General features: G+C 37.4%; 2 protein-coding genes across 2 annotated transcripts; both read right to left on the bottom strand.

The window, feature by feature from the left end:
• Positions 1-2,333: 2,333 nt before the first annotated feature.
• Positions 2,334-3,857, bottom strand: LOC122663993 (ultraviolet-B receptor UVR8-like). The gene has a single exon (XM_043859661.1). The coding sequence runs from the start codon at positions 3,849-3,851 to the stop codon at positions 2,394-2,396; it is 1,458 nt and encodes a 485-aa protein (XP_043715596.1). The 5' UTR covers positions 3,852-3,857; the 3' UTR covers positions 2,334-2,393.
• Positions 3,858-9,634: 5,777 nt separating this feature from the next.
• Positions 9,635-12,041, bottom strand: LOC122663994. The gene is made up of 2 exons (XM_043859662.1): positions 11,525-12,041; positions 9,635-9,818 (listed from the first exon to the last, which is right to left on the bottom strand). Exons 1-2 carry the CDS (start codon positions 12,012-12,014, stop codon positions 9,739-9,741), a joined length of 570 nt encoding a protein of 189 aa, XP_043715597.1. The 5' UTR covers positions 12,015-12,041; the 3' UTR covers positions 9,635-9,738.
• Between the last annotated feature and the right edge of the window lie 6,190 nt (positions 12,042-18,231).

Here is an 18,231-nt window from a genome sequence, read left to right as displayed (position 1 = left end):
CTAATTTTACCTTTTTTTTCATAAAAGGGAAAAAAAAAAAAAAAGATTATATATAGAGCTCCTAGTTCACCTATACAAGATAAATGTTGGAAATATAATATATGCCAAGAGTCTAGTACGTTTTATTAGATGAGAGAGCCTCCAAGGTAGATTCTCTTTTTACTAAAAAAAAAAAGAGGAGATTCTCTTGGAATTGCCTTTAACAACCAACTCTATACCTAGCTTTTCCCCTTATTTTCTCTTTGAAACATGGAGGCGTCAAACTGCATGGTTTGAATTTAACTCCTAACAAGTGTGTACGAGCTATAATACCTACTTCTAGGTAGCAGGTCCTTTAGACTACCCACCTAGGAAGGCCTTTCTCCCTGGTCGACCTACTTTTGGCATGTGGCATGGTGATGTGGCAAATCTAACCATTGGATAAATAAGTAAGGTCGACTATATTAGCTACAACTGATATTTAGTATTCAAATTCAATCATCTATAGCCCCATTTATTATTATTCATTATTATATATATTTTAAGTCGATATTCCATGAAGTTTTGACCATTTTACAAGAATGTCATATTTTTAACCATTTTAAAAAATATTTTCATACCCTTAGTTTTTCCTCAAGTGCGCAAATCACAGAGCAAGAACGAGAGTAGGAGACGAATGCCCAAGAATGTCGAATTAAACATACTCTAAAATCAAGAGTAGCTTTAGTGTGTCAATTTGTGTAGATATGGATGCACATACATATAGATTGAGCAAGAGATCATTGCTTGGTTGTGTAGCCCCTACACCAGTGCCACAAGTATGGTGGGCAATTATAGCGTGTGTAGGGGCATTGACATGGATATATTTTTTTATTTTATAGTGGGCAAGGCAGAAAATTCATGGGCTTCTGGGTCTAGGCAGGAACTATGCGACCAAGCAGCGCTCTTTTTCTTAATAGAGATTTTGAACTTCATTGGGTGAAAAAATAAATGTAATTAAACAGCTTGCACCCTCTATGTTTGATTGAGTAGATTTTAAGTTTAGAATATAAAATCAAGGTGTCAAATAATTTGTAACCTTACTTGTTTGTCTTTTTAATATAACACAATTTTTTTCAACAAAAATAATAGTGTTGTTTCTTTTTTTTTTTGTTTAGATAATAGTGTCATTTCATGTGTATTAAAAAAGTGCATGACGTCACCTTTTGATAATGACACAATGATATGTCATTTTCAACTAATTTTTGAAAACCATTTTATTACCGTATCTTAAAGACACAAAGATAACAGAGATTGAGGAAGGCTCATGCTTCTTTTGAATGGCATTGCTCCAACCGTATCTTAAATGAAGGTGTTAAGGTCTAAATACACCTATAAAGGTGTCATTGACACTCCCAAAAGGCGTCATCCTTATAAGAAGGATTAGGTTACTGGAAAGATTTACACATGTGACCAACTCCTATTTAGCTGAAACCTAACAAATGAATTGGGTACCTTTAGCCTACCTGTTCAAAAATTTGGTGTCTATCTGATATGTCATGTGGTAGATATTTGAACCATATAAAAGGGCTTCTTAATCGGCCATAGAGAAACAACTAAAGCTTCTGTTTTAATTTAAAGATTTAGGTTTTCTTTCTTCACCAATGGTGATGCAACCCTACATATGATGATTGGACTATGGGTTTATCGTTAATTCCCACCTCCTATTGTTCATGGTCTAAAATACCCTTATTCAGTCCAACCAAAGGATTAGATGACAATAGGTGAAGAGATTCTCTCTTCACATGAGTGGAGAGAAATGGATCCTTAATTAAAAACCCATGCATCATGCAACCCAAAATAAGAGAGAGAGAGAGAGAGAGAGAGTTAACAAACCATTTGGACAGCAACAAACTACCACATGGCAGCTGTACTTAAATGTCAACACTCCCATATCAATGGTTGATGTACCACCATATATATATACACATCTTTCACCAACTAAGTATGACTTGGTCATCAATTCTTGGTAGAATTATTTTAATTTCAATAAGACTCAGACAATATCTCAAGAAATTAATTTGTTTTCAGTGTGATTCCTATTATATTTGAGAACAATTGTTATAACTATCTAACAAATTCTATCTTAGAAGATCTGTTGAGAATATATTGATCCATTGGAATACAATATGACAAAATCTCATGCCACACACATTGGCTTTCTTCAATTCATTTGGATTGATTTTTCTTCAATACATGCCCACCACCTTCCTTCACATTTCTATCTTTATTTTAATTTTGCAGGCTACAATAAAAAAAATCTATAAATTTATTAAAAAAAATCCACAAGGGATTCTAAATGAATTGCAGACCTAATGTAAAGTAATGAAAAATTACTGAACTTGCCAAATCACCTTCTTGCTTTCTGTAACAAGTCAATAAGGATCTTTTTCTGGGACTATGATGTCAATTGGATTGAGGAATCCTTTCAATGAACCATGCCCAAGTTGTGTTCTCTCATTGTCTCCAAACCCTAAAACAATGCCCTTATTGGTGACTACAACAGTGTGGTACATTCCAGTGCTTATTTGACAAACATGGTGACCTCTTAAGCTCTCAACCACTTGAGACTTCAAAACTTTATCAGAGCTACCCTTATCAGAAAACCCTAAACTCCCAAACCCCATCCACCCAAACCCATAAACTGAACCATCATCCACAAGAACAAGGGTTTTTCTCTTCCTTGCACAAACCTGTACAGCAAGGTGACCCTTAAGGCTGTGCACTAACTCTGGAGTCATCATGTCACTCTCATCTCCATGGCCTAATGCACCACAGTAACCATTACCCCATGTATACACAAACCCACTAGAATCAAGTCCCACTACATGTTCATCTGCAGCAGCAACACTGACTACATGAACACCATTAAATGCCTCGATTTCGCGAGGTTGAAGCTCATTTTGTTGTTGTCCATGACCTAAACAGAAATTAGAACCTGAACCAAATGAGTAAACCTTCCCATCATCAGTAACAGCTAAAGAGAAACTTGGACCAGCAGCAATCTGAACCACACATCCCATGTCTTCCTCATGAACAAGTTTAGGTATGGGTTCAGCTACTGTATCACCATGACCAAGCTGTCCATGAGTGTTGATCCCACATGTATAAACTTGACCTTTTTCAGTAAGAAACAGAGTAAAACTACCCCCTGTAGCAACCTGCTTACAAGGAACTTCCTTCAAAGCTTCAACAAGCTTAGGCCTGAAAATTGATTGACCTACTTCTTCTCCATGACCACAACAAGAATATGAATTGCTTCCACAAGTGAAAACCTCTCTAGATTTCATCACAAAAGCTGCATGGTTATGAGAAGCTGAGATATGGCTTACCTTAATAGATGAAATTGGGAAATTTATTTGGGTCAATGCATTGCAGAATGGTATACCATGACCTTGTGCAAGAACACCATATGGGTTGAACCCACAACAATAAACAGAGGAGTCTTTGATCAATAGTGTGTGGTATCTTCCTGTGGTAATCTGCATATTGCCTGAAGAGGTCTCAGCCATGTTGGATGACTGTTTAATTGACTGCAAGAACCTCAGCACGCGCTTCCAATTCGCGCCACAACGATTAAAGAGCTCGTTTGAAGCATTAGAAGGGAGAGAAGCAAATAGTGGATTTAAGCTACAGAGCTGAAAGGCAGCGAAATCAACCATAGATCGAAAATTGGGAGGGAATAGCCCATGAATGCTTCTCCCTCCGAAAGTCTTACATGATTGCTCTAGAAAAGCAAGATCAGTTCCACTCAGTCGATTAGAATTCAGAATCTCTATAATCAAATGAGGGGGTAATTCTTGCAGAGAAAGTGATTGATCATGATCTGCCATTTTTGAACTAAAGATAACCAGAGGGATAATTCACTGTGTTGCGATTGATGAGAGCAAAGACTTATATTGTGACATGAAAGACACTTAACAGGGTATATTTTAATATCAAAATCTCATATTTCATAGAAATCTTATAGACTAAGAAAGAGGTTAGGAGTTTTAGCTTCTAATATCAAATGGTGTGGAGAAATCTTCTTGTTGAAGAAAGAGGTTAGGAATTTGAGCTTCTACTATCTAAATATTTTGGAGATATCTTCTAGTCCAAGAAAGATGCTGAGCTCTTGATAATAATTAAAAAAATATATCAGATGAAAAGTTTCGTTTTTGACTTCTAATTTTTTTTTTTTAAAATAAAGCACTTTATTATTATTATTATTATTATTATTATTATTATTATTATTATTATTGAAACACTAAGTTTTATTGAACAAAATCATCAAAGAAGTCTTACCCAAAACAAAATCATCAAAGGAGAAACTCCTACAAGTAGAAACACATTAAAGGTTAGAGGTGTTACGAAAAACAATGCCCAGAATGGCGATTTGCAGAAAGAAAAACGAAAATAGAGAGAGAGCACACAACGCACAACACAGAGATTTACGTGGTTCACCTCCAAAATGGAAGCTACGTCCACGGCCGAGCAGTAGAATAGGTTTCACTATTTCTCTGAAATGTTACAAAACCCTCATAACCCTATCTGAAAGAGATAAGAACAATATATAGGAAAACCCTAACCCCAAAAAGTACACAAATGCCCCTAGCCCAAAAATGCCCAAAAACTTGAGCCGGGCCAAAACATAACACATGGCTCAAAAGTACTCATTTCGAAGATCTCGACGAGCCCGACACAACTCCATGCTTGAGGCCTGGAGCCCCGCCATTTTTTGGCATTCGGAGATCGTTTCGAGGCCGAAACGGCCCTCCGAAGGTCTCAACCGCACTTTTTGGGCCAAAGCAGGCTTCACCAACAACAATCTCCCACTTGAAGACTGATTTCAATACTCCAGAGAAAAAACCAGAACCCTTAACACCTATTGCTCGAGCAGCACCACCAATCTTCATCCATGAAGATTTATCAAAGTTGAGCAAAGTCCCAACTTTTCCTTGTCAACTCCCTTTGTCAATATATCAGTAGGATTTTTACTGCCATCTATCTTGTCAAGCTTCAGCTGCCCATCCTCCAAAAGAGACCGAATGAAGTGATACCTCAATTGAATGTGCTTTGTCCTTGAATGAAAGGCTGAGTTCCTTGCAAGATGAATGGCACTCTAACTGTCACTCCATAATATGCTATTCTTTTGCACCCTACCCTACTCCTCCATAAACCTCTAAAGCCAAATCATCTCTTTACTTGCTTTAGTTACAGCAACATACTCTGCCTCTATGGTTGAAAGAGCAACCACCTTTTGTAGTTTGGAAATCCGGCTAATTGCAGTTCCACCTACAGTGAAAACATATCCTATAGTACTCCTTCCACCATCTCTGTCTCCTGAATGATCTGAATCAACAAAGCCTTGTACATCAACATTAGCACCACCAAAGCATAAGCAGTAGTTGGATGTACCTCTTAGATACCTAAGTATCTACTGGATTGCATTCCAATGCTCCTTTCCTGGGTTATTTAGATATCTACTAACAACTCCCACTGCATGTGCAATATCAGGCCTTGTACTCACCATTGCATACATCAAGCTCCCAACTGCTGATGAGTATGGCACTTTTGCCATGAACTCTTTCTCCTCCTCTGTAGAAGGACACAAATCCTCTGAAAGCTTGAAATGGGCAGCCAATGGAGTAGTCACTGGCTTTGCCTTGTCCATGTTGAATCTCTTCAACACCTTCTCCACATACTCTTCTTGGGATAGCCACAACTTCTTCTCTTTTCTGTCTCTCCTTATTTGCATGCCAAGGATCTGCTTTGCTTCACCCAAATCCTTCATGTCAAAGACTTTGGACAAATTTTTCTTGAGATCACTTATTCTTTGTATGTTGTTTCCTACAACCAACATATCATCTACATACAATGCAAGAATAATAAAATCTACTTTTTCAAACTTTTGAAAATAAATACAATGGTCAGATTGACATCTTGTAAATTTTTTGTCCTGCATGAACTTGTCAAATTTCAAGTATCATTGCTTTGGAGCTTGCTTGAGGCCATACAAGCTCCTGTTCAGTTTACACACCAGCTTCTCCTTGCCCTTCACTTCAAATCCTTCAGGTTGATGCATGTAAATTTCTTCTTCCAAATCTCTATGGAGAAATGCAGTTTTAACATCTAATTGCTCTAGATGTAAATCTTCTACCGCAGGTCTCCGGCCACCATTAATTCGGTAACGTGTACAATTACCAGCATCTCAGTCCAAGGTTTTAATTGCCGGATAGAAGGCTATGACTCTATCGCTGCAGCTCCAACTTGTTGTGCACTAACAGTACCCTCGACAATTCGAACCCCAGATCTCAAAGGCCCAGAATTCTGTTTAGCTTATTCATAAAGGTTCGATACGCATATCAAGGTATTAATAGCAGCAATCTTGATAAATCCTAGATGTTTCAATTGTCGATTCTCTGATTCGATCTACACAGAAACATAAAAGGATGTAGTAGTTAGTAATTGAATCAATTTCAATTGGAGAAATGAACTACAAAAAAAAAAAAAAATAAAGTAGAAAAATAAAGTTCACCAACCGTGTCCGAAGCCATGTTCTTCAAAACTTCGCCTAAGTTTTCCATTCAAATCGCTTACGAGTTACGGAACAAATCTCAAGAACACATAAGAGTAGGTTAGTTTATAAAGGAAGTCGGGACATGGTTGATCTGGTGGTGTAACCATTGTCGTCCACTTTCACGGGGATCTGATGTCGGCATCGCAGTCGCTAGAGCACGGCAATCCTTCACCAGTAACATCCACGCCGTCGGTCATTTGGTTTGGCCGCCGCTAAAGGCGGCAGTGAGGTTTTGAAACCCTAAAATGGGTTTAAGGTTTTATGTTTTGGGGAAACGATTTGGGGAAGAAGATGAGGGCAATTTGGCCATTTAAATCAAAATTCTAACGTTTAACGTCTACAATTAACGAAGTGGGTGTTTTTGTTACTTAGTTTGGAAAGCAGGGGAGGTACGTGGAATTTCTCAAACCTCACGGGTGAAAGTGTATGTAAGTCATACCTCAGAGGAGGTACGTGATATTTTCCCAAAACAAAAAAACGTATCTTAAAGTAGTCATAAACCTTCAACTCTTCGACTCCCTTCTCATGTTTAGTGGTATAAACTCAAAATGCATTGATATGTGATTACTTGATTTTTTTTTTCTGATTTTTCCCATATATTTTTTTAATTTTTTTTTTTTTTACTAATTTATACATATTTGTTGTGTTTAAAAATTAAAAATTGTGACTCGACTTGATTGGGTTGACAAGACCGAGTCACCAGATTTTTTCTGAAAGACAAGTCAAGTCAGAAAACCTGATTTTTCAACTATGCATTCGAATAGTGGCGGTTTTTAATAACCACCAGTAAAACTAATCAATTACCATATAGGTCGAAATAGAACTGGTTAAATTTTACAGGTGTAAACAACATGGTCGGATGTCCAAAACACCCAGATTAAATTGTTGCAGCAAATTTCGGGGCAGATTTCCAGCAATAAAAACCGCCGTCTTTGTTTTTGGCTATTCATCACCCACTAGTGAGTATCTTCTTGTAGGGAGTTAAATTTATACTAAAAAAGAAAAAGGGAGAGGAGTCTCTGAGCAAGCGGCATAGAGAAGCCTACCTATGAGGTACGATAAAATGATATTGTACATTAGAAACCAGTGCAGAAATATTTCACGAGAGGAAAAGAGAGAGAGAGAGAGAGACACAACTATGCTAGTGTACCCTATGCCAATGGCTAAGAGAACCTTTTTTCCCCAAATAAAAAACAAATCAACAGCTTTTGGTTCTTTTTACCCCTATTCTCTAAACCGTGTCATATCAGATTAATATTGTTAGCCAGACCAACACCTGTCACTGAAGTTGAAAGGGCATGACATTGAGACAATACAACAACATTATAATGTTGGGGGTACGATATCGTTTGTGTTTGTGGGTTGATTCTGAAGATTGTAAAACACAGTAGGGCCCGAAGGGCAGTAGCTCTCGTGAAAACTCTCGTGAAAAAGTTTTCAGGATTATGTGTATTTTGGTATATAAAGTGCCCTAATATTTGTTATGAACTTTTTATAGCCAAGGAAGTTCATTCTCTGTAATCTCAAAGAGGTGTGATGACAAACAGTTGTAACCTTATTCTCCATTGACAGTTAAGTAGATCTCATCTCATTATGTATGTATGCAATCTTGTTGAATCACATAAATTCTTATATTGTCTAATTTTTTATTGGGCCGATGTTCTCTGTGCCGCAACACAAGCTGCATACAGACACATGGGATGGGTATTCCTACCATTTAAGGGGGCAGGAAGGTCATTTCACCCATCCCTATGTGTATTGACGCAGCCTGCACCCCCGACACAGAGAACATGCATTTGGCGTTGCTTGTTTTGCGATTTTGATTCTTTTCTATATCATTTTAGTATTTGATTTGTATACAAGAAATTCAAGTTGTCGTACCAATTAAAACTAGATAAATCCAAAGTTCATGATCCTCTTGAGTGAACTTTGTTATTAATTTATTACCAAAAAAAAAAAACAAACCTTGTTATTAATAGGTCAATCTACAAAGGCTTTCCAAAGATTGATTGTTCTTTGATCAAGCTATTATCTAACAATGGTTGGAGATCAATGACAAGTTGCTCCTCCTTCACTATATTTACAATTTGTGTTCCAAGTCTTTCTTTAAGTGAATGAAATCAGACTAGTGGTAGCGGAGCTGCAACCAAACTTTTGCAATATTTTTATTTTCCTTTGGCACCACAAAAATGAGAAGATAGAGAATAGAATACAATGGTTTGAAATTGCAAATTTTCTTTATTTATTCTTTTTTTTAACCATATAAACTCGATTTATGTATATTAAATGTGTGGAGCTTGTTGGAGGTACGATGTCTTGTATTCCACCGCTTGGATTTGTGGATTGATTCTGAAGGGTCATAAGTTTTTTTTGGTAAAATTTATGTATAGGGTTTTGCTATAAATCTGTAGGGAGGGTTTTTTCTTTGTAATGCAATATGAAAGAGGTGTAAGGACGAGCACTTGTAACCTTTTCTTCGCTGAAAGTGAAACATATCTCATATGACCATGGACGTAGGCAATCTTGTTGAACCACGTAAATCTTTGTGCACTGTATGATTGTTTATTTGCGATTTCCATTCTTTTTTGCATTGTTTTAGGTTCTTGTTTTCTATATAAACAACTAGAAAAAATGGTAACAATGACTTTCCCTCCTAAGCAAGGCTAAATGAAGCCTTGAATTTTGATTTTTGAATACATATTAATTGCATGTCGTAGATGAAATTTAAAAGGGAATTTCAAGAAAGAAAAGAAAAAAAATAAAATAAAATAACAAGAATACAATGAAAGAATCCTCTACATGCAAAAATATTATTCCATTTATACTACCATGAACTTAGAAAACTGCAACCTTTTTGCAATGGAAAATTGGATATCTAGGCTGTGTTTGGTTTGCATTTTTGGAATAGATTTTATGTCTAAAACGCATTCTGAAACGAAAAAATAAAAAAGAATCAAGTTTTTCGTGTCAGAATGCGTTATAGACCTAGAATCTATTCCAAGAATGCATACCAAACACAGCCCAAATAAATTGGCAGTGAGCATCAATATGTCTGTCTCTTTATGCCCATCCCATGCCTTTTGCCTATCTCTCTGGTGGGTGCATATTCTCTCGCTCTATCTCTCTCCCTTTCTCTGTACAACTCCCACTTCTCATTCTCTTCAATAAGATTGCCTCACAGAACAAGCTACGGCTTGTGCCCAGTGCCTCAACTTTGTCTTTATTTGTTGTGGTTTATCCCCTGCAAAAATGTTTACAACCAAATAGAAATTAAAACCAATCACTTTGTACAGTTATTTATAAAAATGGTAGAGCTTAGTGAGCTCTTCATTTGCAAATCACCTTCCATTTACCTTGCATTAGAACCTGGAAAGACTTTAAAAAACCCCAATACTCTTGTCATATTTCATTTCAAAGGCACCAAACCACATGGCAGAATTGGGCTTGAAAAATATTTGTCCATATTTTTTAAAAACTGGCTTTGAAAAATTATTGGTATATATAGGACGGAGTTTCCCTCCATGGTTCCACTCACGTGAATGGGATCCCATTCACCGCAGGGCGGGAAAGGGTATCGGGAGGGTATTTTGGAATACTAAAACTCTAGGAGGAGTTTGTGAACCCTAGGATGGTAGGTAAACCGTCCTCTATGGGTGGAGGGAAACTTAGTCTTAATGAGAATTGAACTCATAACCACCTTTTTAGTAGACATTGTCCAGGTTTTATTTTAGTTATGGATGTTGAATTTTAAATCTGACTATTCCATGTGTCATTTATCAAATTTATCAAATTAATTGAAATTTTCAATTATTTTTGGGAAATTATTTGAACAATAAAATCTATTAAGAGTTAAAGGAACAAATCTCATACATGATTACTTATACAATTTAGAGTTTGAGATGGTCACAAAATTTGACAATTACATCCATATGAAACATATGAACCAATTAAGGGTTCATATTCCATGTTAGAAAAAGAAAATAATTTTTCCCACAATGAAAATTGGGTTCTCGCATGGGATTTTAATCCTCTCCAATTCCTAATAGTGTGTAATGCGACTAGTGCCCGGAAGCCGCCCGGTGGAGATGTTGACACCTGACAGCTCAGACATCCAACGGTCTGAGCTCATTGACTCGGACCATTGGATGTCCGAGCTGCCTAGTATTGACATCTCCATTCCGCACTGCCGCACTGCACACTTTTAAGAATTGGAGAGGATTATTTTTCTTTTGACATGTCCAGCCCCCAAACCAATTCTGTCATGCCCTTAATAATTGTCACATGGCATTTTTCAGTTGTGGGCCTACATGACCATGACATAGTGTGACATTTGACTTAGTAATAAGAAATAGGCGGGATGAGTTTTCCTTAAGCCATGGCGAAGAGGAATCCCTTGATCGTAGTTTTTGAACGGGCAGGAGAGGGTATCTCGCAACAAGGAGAGGGGAATCCCTTGACTGTGACTTTTGGATGGGTGAAAGAAAGTATCTCACGACAGAAAGAAGATATTATCGACTTCGTCTAATAAGAGGTATGCTTTAAGACTCCCCTTCATCATGGCTTTTGGATAGGCTGAAGAAGGTATCTCACAATAGGAGTAGGGTATTATCGACTTAGTCCAATTGAACCCTACACTACAGGTGTTGGGTTAGCCACTCCCGAGAGAGAGAGAGAGAGAAAAAGTAAGAACTTTTCTCCTAAACTTGACCTGTTTACTTAGGTCAATCTTAAATTCTGATAATGATTTTAAAAAATATATATTAAAGGCAAATAGGTCCAATAAGAATATGACCTGTTAGTGTCAATAAGAATTGATCCACCATGCGAGTTTCCTGGCCCAGAAATTTTGTTGGGCAGATTGCTAGCCCAATAAATCTCTTGAACGGGCCGCCATTAGATGCCGTAAGGCCTAACCTCATTATGAGAGAGAGAGAGAGAGAAACCAACCTGGGTTGCAGATCTTCCAATCGGACTCGCTCCTTGGGCTCCCTAAAGACGAAGTTGGGCTTTTGGCAGAACCCAGTGGAGTAGACACTGGGCTACACGAATACCCCCTCTGTTTAAGACCAGCGGTGTCCAAAGACGAGCAAGAAGCAGAAGAGAAACGCCTATTCACCGCAAAATACAGATCGAGAGCAGGCAGTGTATTACAGAGGCTCTGCCCATCTTCCTCATTGAACCCAAACCCCAGTTCAATAGACCCCTTCAGCTCACAAAGATCCTCATCAGTCAACCCAATAAGCCCTGCATCTGATTCCTCGAATCCATTCCTCCGTCGGAGGATCTGTCGGCGCCGTTTCTCCCAGGCGATGTCGCGTGGCGTCTCGCACATCGAAAGCTGTTTTGAAAGCCGCTTCTTGTTCTTCCACATAGGCCCAACAAGCTCTAGTTTCTGCAACTCCTCCTCCATTTCTTCTGATTCCGACGACGACGACATTACTTTCTTCTTTTGCTCCTCTCCCGCCATTTTTAGATGGAAAGCCAACGACGGGAGAGAGATAAAAGAATGAAGGAGCAACTGTTTCGGCTTCTCTTCTTCTTTGTTTTTTTTGTTCTTTTTTTAAACAGAAGTTGAAGAGAGAGAGAGGGGTGTAGAGCAGCTGAGCCGGCTTAGGCCGGCAGAGGCTGCTAAGAGCTTTAATGGAGGGGAAAGGGGGGGTTTTAGATGAGGGGAGAGGGAGGCAGTCACGCCCATCCGTTGGGCGGGCTTTTAGAAATCCAATCGTTTTTAACCAACTTTGCAACCTTTTCGAACGTATATTTTGCGGAGAAGATTTTTAACGGAATTTTGCCGAACATGTAGGGGGCATTTTTATGTGCATCTTCTTCTCTCCTTTCTTTTACAACTTCTTAAGCTCTCTACCCAATGTTTTTAAACTTGGGATTAGAATAGTCAAGACCGATCTCAATTCCTACTAATTCAGAAACATACTTCATTTCTAAGGTTAATCTTGTCGATTCCTAACCGATTCCTAACCGATTCTAACTAATCTAGATCAAAATTGAATCTGAATCGGACAGAACCAATTCACCAACAGGAATCATAATCTTACCTTACACTTAAAGCACGATATTTTCGCAACTCATCTTTCCTTGAAGCCTTAACACCCAGAACTTATTCTAAATTTTAGAGGAGTATCTTGAATATTCACTCACTCTTAAAGAAAATGGTCTGCTAGCGAATTGGTTCTCGGAATCTTACTAAGATTTGATCCTTGGATTCCACATATTCCCTGCTTTTCTCACCCATCTTCAACTCAGCCCTTTCTCACTTATTACTAAGTTTCTGAATTAAGAGATCCAAGTGGAAGCTGGAATCGGACAAGTCAACCCTCATTTCCTTCCTTTTTTCCCCCCCTTGTAGATTGTGTCTAGTTAGTATATTCTCAAAGTTAAGCTTTTCCTAGCTATTACCAATGATGAATTGTTTTGTCCATTACCCAAAACTGGAAAAATTCTCTATTAAAAATGTTGTCTCTTTTATTTGGCTAAAGGCGGTAGTAATTCCTCACCTAATATTCCCTCATTTAAGCCCTCGATCTGATTTCTCATTTGGAAACTAAAGATTCATCCCAAGTTCAAATTGTTTCTATGGAAATGTTGTCAAGATGGTCTTCTAACCCCCCAGTGGTATCTTAATAAATTATTTTCTATAGATACCATGTGTGTGTTGTGTCACGAGGCTGAGGAATCTTTATGGCATGGTGTTTTTTTGAGTGTCCATTTTCGCGTGTTGTCTGGTTTGCTAATAATGTTGGGCTTAGGATTTCTTTAATTAAGCAGTACCAATTAAGTATAGCTTTTTGGATGGATGCAGTAGAGGGATAGCATCTTAACAATCAATCTCCAGAGGAATATTTGTTTACTTAGTTATCAAGTTTAAGGAAAACGTCCCAAAAATGCTGATCCATTTTGCAAGTTTACTCTGAGGAATATTGTAGAAGACATGGCAGTTAATTAGGAGAGAGATTCCCCAAACAACATGGAGAATCTACTGTACTCTTAATTTGAAGAGGCAAAAGCTCGGAAAGGGGACGAAAACCATGGAGCTACTCTTTGGTGTATATGGCAGACAAGAAACAACGAGAGCATTGAAGAAACATCATGACTATCATCGATCATGTCAGTAAGCAGGATTACTCAGGGCATCGGAGATGTTGGATATACTTTTCTACTATTGACTGATAAGTAGATCTTTTTCTCTAGCTTCATCTTGTGCTTTCTTTTTTTTATTCATATCGGTTTTACTTACACACAAACACAAGGAAAGACAAAACAAAGAGCTAAAATTAGTTATACTCAACTTAGCTAAGCCTTTTCCCAACTAAATGGGGTCCGCCGGCTGCATGAACTCTGTTTCGACATTCAACTTTATGTAAGGTCATTTAGTTGTCAAGGCGAGGCTATTCATTTCTTTTCTCACTACTTCCCGAGTCAGCTTTGGTCTATCCCTTTGTCTTTTAACCCCTCTAATGTGTCATATATATATCACTCCTCTTTACTGTTGCACTCAAAGACCTCTGTTGCAAATGTCCATACCACATTAAAGAAACTTCCCCCACATTGTCTTCTATCGGGGCTGCTCCTTGATCACCTCAACTTTTTGACATTTCTAATTTCACATTTTCTAGTTTTACCACTCATCAATCTCAACATCTTCATCTCGACTACAATTATTTTGCTTAAATTAGCTAATTCTAGGTTAGAATCTGTACAAGTCCTAAAATATAAATTATGCTGAATTGACTACATTGTTATTAGTTCACACCCATTATCAAAGGTGCTTCTTCATGCTTGTATTTCTATGCGGAGGACCCTAATTCTGAGAATAATATATATACAGTATATTCTTGTATGATCAAATATGCTTAGATCGGTTGTACCAGTCTGTAGACACTGCAATTTTGTCACTCCAAAGAATCCACGTGACATTAGAACAGACTTAGCAGTATCTTCAGAACATGTACGCCAGAAAATGACCATTTTATCCTTCGGCCAAATAGGGAGAGCATGACCCTTCCCAAAACCACCCAAAATTTGTAGGATAGGCATATTTCATCATAATATGCCCAAATCTCCCCTTCGATGCAAAGACAACACCATTTTGTCGTCATGTTGTCGTCATTTCACCCTTCAAGCACAATTTTGACCATGTTCCCAACATAATTTGCGTCCGATATTTGCACCATTGGATAGTAATCTGAAAAACTTTTATAAAGATCGTAAAAATACGATGATTGGATTGGGAAATATCATCCTAGGAAAATCCCTGTAAAAATACAAAAAAAAAAAAAAAAAAAAGGGATAATATTGGCAAAATTTGGGATTTGCTAGTTAAAACCACCTTTAGACTGCAAAAACCCAGCTTTTTCGCTGGAGAATTTCCCAATTCGCCGGTGAGAGATCCTCTCCCCCTTGGCTTTAATTAGCAGCCCAAAAAGCAGAAAAAACAGAGAAAAACCAAGAAAAGAGAGAGAGAGACATTCTGGGAAAATTACCCTAGAAAACCCAAAAAATAGAAGAATACCCAAAATATCCCTGAAAGCCAGAATTCTGCCAGGATCGTAACAGGAGTGCCAAAACTTTGATAGACTAACTCGGCATGGCTCTTTTGGGCCAAACATATATATATATATACTAGTAAACTTTCACGTGCATTTATTTGTTCGATGATGGAGAGAAAATGTAATCATGCAAGGAAACCTAGTATAGGGTGAAATTAATGTATCAAATTTCAAATACTTCAACTGAACTTGAATGCAATTCCATAAGAGGGCTTTTGTTAGGTGACAGAGCGTAAATTACTAAGAATTTATGTGCAAGAATCTCTAGAGAGATTAATATTTGTGTCGAAGAAGATTGAATGGCACTTCGGAATTTAATTGTACCAAAATCAACAAAGATTATTTTAACAAAAACTCCAAAGAAGAGATGCTTAAATATACAAAGAAAAGAACCTGCCTACACAGATTGGCACATTTGGTAGATAGAACCTGGAATGCATTTGCATACAAATTTCTTATGTTCAAAATTTAAATCTTGAGAAATCACTTCGAATTACATGCAGAAACCCTTTCCACAACTTCCAACTCCCATCGTGCTGCATTAGTATCTGCTGCCATCTTTCAATGACCACTTCAGTACTATCTCTGCTCTAATAATTCTGCTAAGGCTAACCAAACCCTTTCATCATGAGGACATTCCCTTGTCTTTTTATTGAACTCCTTTTTGTATAAAAATATGCCAACTTTTTTAGTCAAAAAACAGAATTGACAGGAAAAACAAAATAAAATTAAGAGATTTCAATTCAACATTCTCTGTTTACCTGATAATATTCTAATCTATGGTGCTGAAAGGGCAGAGCATGAAATTGAAGGTTAACATACACCAACTACAGAGATCAAAGAGAGCATTGGAGCCAAGTGGTGCTGATAGCTTTCTACGATGGATGTCACTGGAAATGGTTGCAGTCAAGGTCATCAAGTTCCCCACTTCCCTTGTCAACATTGTTGAATAAATTAATATAATCTAATGTAAGTTGTTTTGGTTCTCATAGTTAAGAAAACCAGATCAGTCATTCAACCATTGAGTAAACTGGCTTATTTCTCCCATGTCAAAACGGTACTTATAAGTGAAACCATACTCAACAGAAATAAATACAAATGGTAAAAGAACAAGAGGCGGGGATAAGGAAGTAAATCCATCGATCACAAAAGAAACTAATCAACCATATAATCAACCATACATAAAACAAGATTATAAAAAGTATTAGGTGGCTTCTAGATACACTTCCAGTTGTTCTACTTCAGAGCAATAAAACTATTTTGGACTTTTTCGGTTTTCTCATTTCCTTTCAGGGAAAAAAATTCAGCTAATCAGCGATACACGAAGGGGAGAGAGAGAGAGAGAGAGAGACCTGCCAGGGAAAGGGATGTCGTGGAGAGGAGATAGAAATGGTACACTATCTTCCTTTTTCTCTCAGTAACAATGTATGAAAGAGAGGTACATTGGGGAGACAGAGACAGGAAGTGAGGAATTGTTCTGGATTTTGGAAGCTTCTTTTTATATAAACATGCGAGGAGTCAATTCCTTACTAATACATAGATCATCAATGAGGAGTTTAAACATATGTCAATGTCGATTTTTAAGGAAATAAAAAGGAAAACATCACATTATGTGTAATTGAATAGGAAAACCCAAACCAATGCAGACCTAAAACTCGGAGTCATAACCACACCCTATGAAGAATAAAAGCAAAATTCATAGAGTAATTAAAAAAAAAAATAGAGTGCACAAAAGAAACAAAAGAAAATACCTCTAAAGAATCACCAAAATTTCTTTTCTGCAATCTAAAAAAGAATGGCAGAATTTCTCAACAAACAGAAGGTACTCGTTTTGTTCAGACGTTGATGTTGCAACCATGCTACAAAGTAACCAATCTGTTCAGCAAGCTCTACCTGGAAATTACTCACCAAACCTGTTTTCCTCATTTAGTTTTATCTTCTCCTGCTGTAGTGTAAAAAATTAATTTGAGGCAGTGAAGTATCAAGCCTGTAAGCTGTGGGTTGAGTATAGGTACCTATTTTTGAAAATAATAAAGCATTATCATTAAGAGCCTTGTCCCAGTCAGATCGCAAAATGCATGCTTGATATGTCAAAGCATTTTATGATGCACATAAATTAAAAGAATGAGAACAGCTAGCCTTCCAAAATATACAAAGAAGAGGTAATGAGAGAGTACTAATTAAATATACAAAGAAGAGGTAAAAGTTTGACATCATATTAAATATGATCTCAAAGTTCTTGAAGTGTCCAACATGAATATTTGTTCATTTTCTTAGAATCTCCACAGTGACCTGTAGAGAATCAGAACATCTAATACAGAAGCATCATATTGTACACACCTCCTTCTTTGCCTTTAGTAAATATGTTATTCTATGGGTAGAGGGGGGAAAGAAAGATTAAGAAAAATTTTGACCAACAAAGGATGAAAAAGAAGTGATTCCCACAAACATGGGTTATAAATTCTCAAGAATCGCCATCCAGACACATTGTGGAACTGTTAACTAAGTCCAGAAGCTTTAAAATAGAGCCACATTCCGACCAACAAGGAAGAAAAAGAAGTGATTCCCACAAACATACATAGGTTATAAATTCTAACTTAAGAATTCGATTTGCCCTTTAATATTAGGTTTTTTTCAACCTAAACCAATAAAGGGTGAGGAGGGAGGGAGGGAGAGAGGGAAACAAAAAATAGAGAAAAGAGGGATGAGGGAAGAAAGAACACAGTTGAAATTACCAGTTGAGATTTCTTGATAGTGGTTTATCTAGCTGTGATCAGTGATCCCTGAGAAGCACGATACAAAAGGAAAAAAGCAATGTTAGGGGGTGTGGAGAAACGGAGGGAGAGAGAAACAAAAACAAACAAAAGAGGGGTGGGAGGAGAAAAGAACGCAGAGATGAAATACCTGGTTGAGATTTCTTGATTCTGTTTCATCTGCCCGCGATCAATGATTCCTAAAAAGAACAATCTTGTAAATTTACTGAGTAAGGAAACGATTCAAACTCACGACTTGAAATCAATGCCTATGATGGCCATTCTGTCGAACTACATCAAAACCCCCCGAAGCGCTTAGAAGATTCAAGAAGAGGAG

Source organism: Telopea speciosissima, chromosome 6, assembly GCF_018873765.1.
Source record: "Telopea speciosissima isolate NSW1024214 ecotype Mountain lineage chromosome 6, Tspe_v1, whole genome shotgun sequence".
Lineage (NCBI taxonomy): Eukaryota > Viridiplantae > Streptophyta > Magnoliopsida > Proteales > Proteaceae > Telopea > Telopea speciosissima.
Note: the sequence above shows the minus strand (reverse complement) of the source record. Positions and strands in the feature narration are given on the sequence as shown.